The sequence below is a fragment of the Stenella coeruleoalba genome (genome assembly GCF_951394435.1).
Source record: "Stenella coeruleoalba genome assembly, chromosome: X".
In the NCBI taxonomy this organism is placed as follows: domain Eukaryota; kingdom Metazoa; phylum Chordata; class Mammalia; order Artiodactyla; family Delphinidae; genus Stenella; species Stenella coeruleoalba.
The window spans coordinates 88,442,312-88,453,249 of NC_137152.1; the positions used below are offsets into that span (position 1 = coordinate 88,442,312).

Below are 10,938 nucleotides of genomic sequence, written 5' to 3' on the forward strand. Positions count from 1 at the left end.
GTGGCCAATTGGAGAATGGGAACCAGTGGTAGATTGAAATTAGACATTTTGAAAAGTTTCCTTAGAGTACCCAGCCTATTCTCTAAACAAAAAGGTATGCGTGAGAATAATTCCGCAGACAGATTCACAGGAAAATGTTTATCAGCACTGAAGCTGGCAGGTTGATGGCAGCCACACCCCTCCTTTCTCGTTGAGGAACAAAACAGCAGGCTGAAATTTCGTCATGGGGTTTGCACTCCTTTAGTACAGCAAGAGACTAGATAACACAAACCCCCCAAATAAGCATCACATTTTCCCATCTAATGTTCCATTCACTCAGTATTTATTTAGTGCCTAATGTCATCAACCAATTTCAGAAGAAAAAGACTACATTTAAATCTCTTTGAGGGCAGGGACTGTATTTTATTTATCTCCAAATCCATGATATCTGACAATGCCTTTGTAGACATTCTATAAATATTAACTAATCAAACAAGGTCATAATGTTGTGTCGATAGCCATACTAGGGAATCAGAGCTTACTTAATTTGTATACTGATGATTCTTTGGAAATAGGTATCCGTGGTTTGGATGGTCCCCCCGGGCCAGATGGATTGCAAGGTCCCCCAGGTCCCCCTGGAACCTCCTCTGTTGCCCATGGATTTCTCATCACACGTCACAGCCAGACAACAGATGCACCACAATGCCCACAGGGAACTATCCAGGTTTATGAAGGCTTTTCTCTCCTGTATGTACAAGGAAATAAAAGAGCTCACGGTCAAGACTTGGGTGAGATAATCAGCATCTTATTTCTTACTATGCATTTTGTTTTTGTTTTGAAAATCTTGTTGGGTTCTAGAGTAGCCTTGGCCAAAGTGTCTCTCTCTATTCTTTTGGGGCTTCTAAACTGAAGATCATGTCAAGGGCAGCTGAATATATTCACTATACGTTTTAAATAAATAATATTTAACTTTAAACTAAAAGCATTGATTAGCTAGTGTGAGGTACAATTCTTGGCCTAAAGCAAGGCATTTGGAAAGGGCCATATGTACTTTTGTTAGCTTAGTTATTGAGGAAACAGATTATCTGGGCTCTCTATAGTATAGCAGCTGCTTAAGTGGGCAGTGTTCGTAACTCATGGGAGATAGTTTCCTCTTTCCTGACACTGGTCTTTATCAAGTTAAAGATAAGTGCTGAAGAGAATCTTGGATTCTAGATCAAAGAAAGTAAGGTCATTGCTTAATTTTGCTAGTTCATGAATAAGCACCTTAGCTTTATAAAGTGTTATCAGAGTAGTTTAAAGCTGTACAAAGCACCATATTTCCATATAGGATCCACTTCATTTAATGTGTTCTCATGCATCTTCTCTATGCTATAGGGTGGGCAGTTTTGTTGATGGGATGAGGCTGGACTGAATGACTTTCAAGACCTCTTCCAAATCCCTAACATTTCTTTTTCTGGAATTCTGACTTTTCATTTTGAGGCCCCATTGTTTGACCTGGGGCTGCCTATTTTAGAAATCACTATCCCTTCTGCCTCCATAAAGACATTTAAGAAGATAGTCTAGGTCTCCAGTTTCTGGGGTCTCCATAGTAAGAGGCCTTCTGAAGTCTCTTTACCTGGGCCATTCTGTGAAAACAGTTCTGCAGCAACAGAGACCTCCAGAGGTCTGCTGTGCTCACTCTGTTCCAGGACACATGGCCACACCTGCCAGGCACATCTACCTACATGGAAGCCAGTAGTCACAGGTCATTTTTAAGAGCCTAATAAAGTAGGAGTTTGCCAAACAACTTTCTTCTTTCTCTTCTACTTCTCTTTTTTTCCTTTTCATCTTCCCTCTGCTACTTTTCCTTCTCTCTTTTGCTTTCTTTATGTAGCATCTTTTCTAATTTTAGAATCAACAAATCTTTATTATGAAAATACTCTTATCTTTTAGATAATTTTCTCTAGTTTTTCTCCCATAAACTTTTTTTTTTTTTTTTTTTTTGCGGTACACGGGCCTCTCACTATTTTGGCCTCTCCAGTTGCGGAGCACAGGCTCCGGATGCGCAGGCTCAGCGGCCATGGCTCATGGGCCCAGCCGCTCTGCGGCATGTGGGATCTTCCCGGACTGGGGCACGAACCCGTGTCCCTGCATCGGCAGGCGGACTCTCAACCACTGCGCCACCAGGGAAGCCCTCCCATAAACTTTGTCTCCTTTTATTCCATTCTCTCTTTACTGTCAGAGTCTAACTTATACCCGTAATCAAGCTTATAAACTTCAAATCTCTAACCTATCTAGTGAATAGAAAGCATTAGAAGTTTTTGAACATCATGAAATTCACAAATGTTATGCAAAGAAAAAATGGGATCTCTTACCCTGTATATCACTATAACTTTTCAAAATGTGTGTATCTGGTCAAACGAGACCCATCATAGTATGTATTCAGATGTAGAGGCTATAAACTGGCCCTGACTCAGGTACAGCTTATGCCTCAGACATAGGAAGGCCATGATAGGGCCCAAGATCCCAAGTGTGATACTGGATTGCAAGGTCTATGCTTAGAGCTCACTCAAGGATCAAACTGGAGATATCTTGATGGCTAAGCAAAGAATAGTTATAGGTTTGATGTTAAGGAAACAATCACCTGATTAAGTAAATACATAGTCTCTGCTGGATTAGTGAAAGGATTATGGTGTATAAAAAAGAGGGTGGAGGAAACACACTGAATACTAAAACTGTTCTGTCTGGGAGAAAAAAAGCATACTAGGAACCATTAGTCTATAGTTTTAATAGAGGCATTGAGAGTTCATGAGATCACAGTCTCTTTGAATGTTTAGAAACTATAACCAGAATTCTGCATCATTATAGGTAGCCTACAGCATAAATACAACCAAACACCCATGTTCTCATCATTATGGGCATTCCTTTTATGCACATCTTCCTTTTCTTTCTGAGACCAGGGATATTTCCATCTCTGTCCCTGATTAGTAATGTTAGTTTTATTTTTAAATTACTTTATAATTTAAAAGTACTTTCATATTCATTATCCAATTTGATTTTCACAACTATGATCAAGAATGATATAGGACAAGTATTGTATTTTTCCACTACACACACCCACATGCACGCGCGTGTGTGCGCACACACACACACACACACACACACAAACTGGCTAAGCGGTTAAGTGACTTATTCAAAACCACACACTCAGAAAGTGATGGAGATAAGAATTGACTCCAACACCTACCAATTCTTTTTTATTTATTGAAGTATAGCTGATTTACAATGTTGTGTTAATTTCTGCTGTACAGCAAAGTGATTCAGTTATACATATATATGCATTCTTTTTTTTTTTTTGTGGTACGCGGGCCTCTCACTGTTGTGGCCTCTCCTGTTGCAGAGCACAGGCTCCAGACGCACAGGCTCAGCGGCCATGGCTCACTGGCCCAGCCTCTCCGCGGCATGTGGGATCTTCCCGGACTGGGGCACGAACCCGTATCCCCTGCATTGGCAGGCAGACTCTCAACCACTGCGCCACCTGGGAAGCCCTGCATTCTTTTTTATATTCTTTTCCATTATGGTTTATCTCAGGATACTGAATATAGTTCCCTGTGCTATATACAGTAGGACCTTGTTGCTTATCCATTCTATACATAATAGTTTGCATCTACTAACTTCAGACTCCCAGTTCAACCCTCCCCAAACCCCCTACCCCTTGGCAACCACAAGTCTGTCCTCTATGTCTGTGAGTCTGTTTCTATTTTGAAGATAGTTTCATTTGTAACACCTACCAATTCTAAACCCATTCGTTTTTCAGTTATGTCAGTTTTGTTATTTGCTCTCACTTGACTTTGAAATCATTCACCCCTCTGAGCCATTTGTTTCTGAAAAAAGTATAAATTACAATAAATCAATGCTTTTCAACCTGGGGAACTTTTGAAAAGGTTCCTAGGCCCATCCCAAACCTATTATATAAAAATTCCCAGTGATTCTGACAGTCTACCAGTTTTAAGAATTATTGGTCTTTTGTCAGTCACCTTCAGCCTGAGATAAGCATACCCCTTTGGATACATGAGGAATTTCCAATGTATAATTTTAAAGGACTTAGTTTACAAATCCTCAACTTTCATATGTACTTTCTCCTAAAGTCGAACTGCCTGTGTATGTGCTTTGGATAATCTTGTTTCCCACGTCCCCTTTCACTACCACGCATCTCCCACTTTATAAAAGACTCATACTATGGCATATTGCCTTGAAACATGAAAACCTCTAGGGGACAAATTCAGAGGAACAATTCAAAATAATGGCTTTGTTAAAGTCTCCATCAACTCAGGCTCTATAATTCACTTCTAATCCATCTCATTAGGAAATGCATTTCCAATAAAAGTTTTCTTTTAACGTTTAGTAATTATCAAAATTTATAATAAACTATCTTTTTGATCAATGTGAATTAGTAATTATTATGATGATGACCATTCAAAATAAAATATTTAACATGTAAAGCCTTAGGGTCACAGAAAGTTTTTAAAAGTTACTTTAAATTTTTGTTTCAGAAAACTATGATTGGATAATCAGTAAAAGACTTTCAAAAATAAAAAAAAATACATTAGGATAAAACTGTGTGAGAGAAGTGGAATGGAAATATAATTTCCAAATGCAAAAGGAGCACTGTATAATTTCCAGTTATTAAAGATGAGTTTATGCACTTTTCAAAAGGTTTATTGTTAGGTTTCAAATACTTACATTGGATACATTTAAAAGAGTGATGTCAAAGTTTGTTTTTAAATATAAATATTCACAAAACACTACAAATGACAGCTGGCAATGTTGAAATGTGGTTTGCAAAATTCCAGGCTCCGGTATTACAAAGTATAGAAGGGTGGGTTTGAAGCCAAGAGACAATAACCAATAACTTAATAACTGGCACAGTATCAATTTAAACTTCTGATGAAAAATTTGAGATGTCAACTTAAAAATGTGTGAGGGGGTTACATCATTTTTCATCATTCTTTTGTGAGTAAATGAGAAAAGAATGGCCTAATCGCTGGTAGAGATAACCTCTATTGCCCCTACCAGCTCAGAAATTTAAAGACTCTAGTTCCTTTCCTTTTTTTTCCCCTTACGTTCTTCCTTTCTCCCTTATTTACTTTTTTCCCTTGTATTATTTACCTGCAAACCTGTCCATGGTTGCTGTGCATATTAGTCAGCACTACAGTTTTCCCTAGGCTTAAAGAGATTGTGAACCCACATAAGACATATACTGGGGATGTCTTGAAAGAAGCGAGGACAGCCTGGAGAGGAAATACTGATATGATATTATAAGGAATCAGTGTGTGCCTTTCTCTCGTCTACAGTAAATTACCCAATATTCTCCGTAAGACACCATTGTTTATAAGATGCCTCACCAGTTTAAAAACAGTGCTGGGGAGTATATAATAAGCTACCACAATAAATGTCTACATAAGTTGTAAGATCTGTCCTGATTTTAGAGATGTAAAAATATGAGTAAATGTGCATCTTATAACTGAAGAATTAAAGTATCTTTATTATCTAAGAGATGGGGGAAAGTTCCTCTTTAAAAGGTGGTTAGTATGTTAGAAGAAACTAATCATCATGACATTTTTTCTTTTTCTCCCCATTCTTCCCAGGAACGGCCGGCAGCTGCCTTCGTCGCTTCAGTACCATGCCTTTCATGTTCTGCAACATCAATAATGTTTGCAACTTTGCTTCAAGAAATGACTATTCTTACTGGCTCTCCACCCCAGAGCCCATGCCAATGAGCATGGAGCCCCTGAAGGGCCAGAGCATCCAGCCATTCATTAGTCGGTGAGACACTGGTATACCTTTGATTTTTATCAATCTCCAGTTAGTTTAGCTAGTTACTTTAGCTAGTTAGAAATGAGTCCAAAGCTAATAATCTGATCATATTCATCTCAGGTTAGGTAGAATAGAGGTGCCTTTATAATACTCAGTGCAGTATGTAGTTTGATCCATATTTATCAGGGATCTACTTTTGACCAGGACCCATGATAGACTAGTGTAATGTACAAAAAAAGCTCACAGTCTAGTCACTAGGCAAATATATGTAAATTAATATGTATCAGGCTTGGGCTAAGTGCTGCAATAGATCCAGTAAAGTGTTATGAAAGCATTGGGAAAGGGATATTTAATTCCAGCTAGAGAAATCTGAGATGACTATATGGAAGAAATACGTTTTGAACTGCTTAGCCCTTGAAGGATGTAAAGGACTTGAGACACAGGCATTTATAAGGGAGAAAGGCATACTAGGTAGAGAACATTGGAATGGGTTGTAGACTGATAGGTCTAGAATGTAGTTTCTAAAAGTTGCAGAGGGAGAAGAGATCAGAAAGTTAGCTTGGACCTAGACTGTAGAAGGCTTTCAATGTTAGGTTTTAGTTCTGAATTTATTTGGTATGTAATGGGGACATCTGACATTTTTGAGCTTTCAGGGAAGATTACAGAAACATCAATGTATAACATGGATTTCAAAGGGGATAGTCCAGAGGTGGAGAGAGCAGTTAGATTGAGAATATCGCCGTAGTCCTGGTAGGAGTGGATTGGAACTCTCAGTAGGGTACATGTATCGCATTAATAGAATAAATAAGATTTGGCATGATTAGTTATGGGAAGGAGAAAGTGGTAGCCGAGACTTGGCGCATGCGTAACTAAGAGGAGGGTGGTACCATTAATAGAGATTTCCTACAGTGTTGCTACATTAGAACCCTAGTTTAACTCGACCTCCTAGGCATGTTAGATATTGCCATTTTCATTCTGATCATGACCCAATTGACCTGGGAGTCTAGTAACCATAAAGGGTGAATCATTGGAAACTAGTTTCTTTGACATTGAATATAAAGGTTAAACCTCGTTCAGCCTCTCTTAATAGCAAATTCATGGTGCCCTTTTCAATATATTTGCCCTAATCCTTTGGGAATTCATTTTTGTGTGTGTGATTTTTTTTTTGTCAGTCCCAACCTTGGGAATAAAAGATCCCCTAAAGGCATTCCCTATTTTGTAGATAAACTTTACCAAATTGGTTTAGTCATATTTCAAAAGGTACCCTCATGCTCTTTACTAAAGATTTGGTAGACTCAGCTGTATTTTACTTGATTTTATAGATTTAAGCCACATCTCCAAGTGCCTGGGTACTTGCCCAGCATTCTGGGTATGTTGTACTTCTACAGATATGGCCAAATGGTTAATAAATATCCTTTGGGCCAAAAATAATGGGTGGGGATTAAGAAAGTGTCTGTTTCTTGTCTTTTTAAGTTTACTAGACATTGTTCTTACCACAGTTTCAGCATTACTAAATGTCTCCCCTCCAGTTGGGCACTTTGACAGCAAGTAGTATGTGCAGTACACTGAGCCGAACTCTTACAGCAATTATGACATTGACTATAGCAAGTATGGATACAAATTTAGGGCAGAATAGAAAATGAAAATGCTATAGCAGTGGTTCTGTAGTTCCTTTTTAAAAAAGCTTACACTTTTCATTTATAAATTTATTATGTATATTGGGAGACTGGGCTTATGCAAAAGCAATTCTCAAAGTGCATTTTTCTCCTCTTTTTCTGAGCACTGAAGACACCTTAATGGGCTTTTATACCAGGAAGCCTTCCAAAGAAGAGGGACTGCTATTTCCCATATGCTTACCCTGTAGATTGTGTTCCTTCTGCCTTTCCCTTACCAGATGTGCAGTATGTGAAGCTCCGGCCGTGGTGATTGCAGTTCACAGTCAGACCATCCAGATTCCCCGTTGTCCTCAGGGATGGGATTCTCTCTGGATTGGTTATTCCTTCATGATGGTATGCAACACTCTTCCTTGTCTGTGTCATCAAAGCTGACTGTCCCGTCATATCTACATTTCTATCTAATATGAGGAATCCCTATCATCTACGTAGTAAGAAGCTTGAACCTCATATAGCTTCTATCCAAGCACTGTGTTCCCTCTCATACATTTGCTGGAACATATTTTCATAATCTGCCTGTTTCTTCTGTTGGATACCTTTGGTGTGGATACTGTTCTGTTACCTCTGGCTCTAGTTCCTTCACTGGCTTTGAATTTTCGGTCCAGCTCAGCATATATCTTTGGATGTTCACTAGGGTATCATGGCACATGGGTATTGTGGCACATTTTCCCTTGTCTTTTCTAGCACACAAGTGCAGGGGCAGAGGGCTCAGGTCAAGCCCTGGCCTCCCCTGGTTCCTGCTTGGAAGAGTTTCGTTCAGCTCCCTTCATTGAGTGTCATGGGCGGGGGACCTGCAACTATTATGCCAACTCCTACAGCTTTTGGCTGGCAACTGTAGATGTGTCAGACATGTTCAGGTAAGGTGCTTATGGCTTTAGTTTAGGTCCTAAGCTTCCTTCAGAGGTGCTAGCGAACAGAGAGGCAGTTCATGGATGGTTTATACCCAACAGATATTAGGAATTTAAAGGACCATGTCGTTTATTCTTGCTTGTTCTCCTCATATACCAGACTCTGGTCAGCAAAGCAGACTTGGCTAATAATAGGTATATGTAGTTTGAGATGGCTTGGTAATAATTCTTCAAAAGCAAAACAGAGCAAGGAAAGGTTATGTGACCTGCTCAATAACAAGTGAGCGACTGAAGCCACCCCAGAAATTGAAGCAATAATCTGTGTTGCCTTCCCCAGTCCAGTAGTCTCCTTTCCCAGAATGTTTTCAAGGCTCTCATCCAAGTGTTTGAATGAGTAAGACCACATATGATACATGTACCTCAGGATACTTTATCCTATTGGAATTTTTTTTCAATTTCAATTTATTTTTATATGTTGCTTTTTTTGTTATCATTAATATTTTTCCTATGTATTATCTTTATGTAATTGTTATGTATCATCATTTATTCATCATCAATTGCCCAGATCCCTCTCGTTCTAGGACCATTAAAAAAATGTATAAGAGAAAGAGAGGGAGAGACAAATAGACAAGGGTAATGGCGGCAGGGAGGAGAATCACAAAAATACCTATGACCACTAATGACTCTTAGGCTATAGCAGTCATTGCGTTAGATTGCATTGCTCAAAAGTTAACCAGTAAGTCATCAGAAGAGCTACTGAAACACAAAGAGAATGTTTACATATGAATTTGAGCCAAATACCAGAAAAGGCTAATCTGATAATCTTGTTTCTTATTTCCCAGCAAACCTCAGTCAGAAACGCTGAAAGCAGGAGACTTGAGGACACGTATTAGTCGATGTCAAGTGTGCATGAAGAGGACATAACATTTTGAAGAATTCCTTGTGTGTTTTTAAATGTGATATATATATATATATATATATATATATATATATATATATATATATTTCCCAGGATGCAATGTCTCACTCTCCCCAACTTTACCACTGCTGCCACCAATGGTGCTACTATATATGACCAGGAGAACATGCTGACTAGTAATCATGAAGATTCAAATGTACCTCAGCAATGTGCCAGAGCAAGGTCTCTATTATTTTTCTACGAACAAAATAAGGAAATGAATTTACTTTTTGGGTCCAGAATGACTTTCCCCAAGGATTATAAGATGAAGATTATATATTTTGCCCAGTAACTAAAATGGCACGTTAAAAATTCAATTAAGAGAAGAATCACACTGAGTAAAATAAAAGACTGCAGTTTGGGGGAAGAATTATTTTTCATGGTGCTACTAATCCTACTGTATCCCAGTTTTTTAATATAAAAGTGTTAAGCTTATTTTGCTCTGTAAGTACAGAATGTGTATATTGTGTAAACAGCCTTTTAGCTCAAAATGTTGAGTCATTTAGATGTGACCTGACATGAATCACTCTTTACAGAAAACTTAGGAAAACCTAGAATACAAACAGCAAGATTTTATATCCATGTTTATCAAAGTGAGAGAATTTATATTCTCGCATCAAGTTATTACCGAGAGTGAATATAACTTGAGTTTTATCCCCTAAGTTCTTATTTGACTTTTTTTAAAAAAATAGGTCATTTTTAGTCACTTTAATCAGAATTTTAAATGTACATGTTACATACCAAATTATAATATTTAATGAAGTAATTTCTCTTTTGCTGTATTCTCCAAGACACTCTTAACACTAGATGCCCCCAGCTTTGATGTTTCTTACATCTTGTTTTTGCTCATCCCCGACTGGGCAAAGTTCTCCCAAATAATTTTGAGAAACAAAAATGTATTTAAAAAATTGACAATTCTTTTCCCTGTGCTTTTTATGTAAGAATTATTCTCCTGTGGGCTGTGCTTGTACAAGAGCTGGGAAGACAATACTTAGTCTTCTCTCTTCAATTACAAAGCCAATTGATGTTTCTTACTTTTTTATTTTAAACGTTTTATTATAAATAGTCATAAGAATACCTTATTTCCCTAGCTGTCATCTTCTCACTTAATGTTTTTTAACTCACCAATATCAATTTAATTAAAGATATCATATGTTGTAAGGATGGTTTGTTGTGTATCTCTTCAGGCTATGTGTAAAAATCTGCTCATTTACAGATAGACTACACAGCTGCACATCAACAGGTAGTCTGCCTTCTCAGAGAATCATTTAGAGCAGTTCTAAAGCAAAAGGAGTTTCTGCAGACTTTGATCACTCTGATACCTGATAGGAGACATAGTAATGTACTTTTTCCAATGAAGAAAACAACTCCTTGGAAAGTATTTTTGAGGTAATAAATTTATTAACAACATTGTGTTGATGGCTGAGAAAGGAAGCAGAACTACTTTCTATTTTGGGAAGAATTCATTAATAATCTTTAAAGCAGATTAGTGAGTTAATATTCCTAATGATTAAGAATGAACACATGTAGCTCTCTGAAATCGTTGAGGACTTGCCTCTATAATAAAATGTGTATTATAGCTAAGATATGAAACAACCAAATGATTTTGAGAATTTTAGACCCTAATATGAACCCATGTAAAAACTAAAGCTTAGCGTGTATAGTGGTAAAATTTAGGTTC

At 37.8% G+C, this 10,938-nt stretch overlaps 1 protein-coding gene across 2 annotated transcripts in view; it reads left to right on the forward strand.

The window, feature by feature from the left end:
• Positions 1-10,487, forward strand: part of COL4A5 (collagen type IV alpha 5 chain) — a 218,482-nt gene extending 207,995 nt beyond the window's left edge. For both annotated transcript variants that reach the window (XM_079911756.1, XM_079911757.1), the window contains exons 47-51: positions 555-767; positions 5,610-5,787; positions 7,673-7,787; positions 8,136-8,308; positions 9,142-10,487. In XM_079911756.1, coding sequence (XP_079767882.1) covers positions 555-767; positions 5,610-5,787; positions 7,673-7,787; positions 8,136-8,308; positions 9,142-9,223 — 761 coding nt within the window. In that variant the 3' untranslated portion in view covers positions 9,224-10,487. The remainder of the gene's footprint in view (positions 1-554; positions 768-5,609; positions 5,788-7,672; positions 7,788-8,135; positions 8,309-9,141) is intronic.
• Positions 10,488-10,938: the final 451 nt, after the last annotated feature.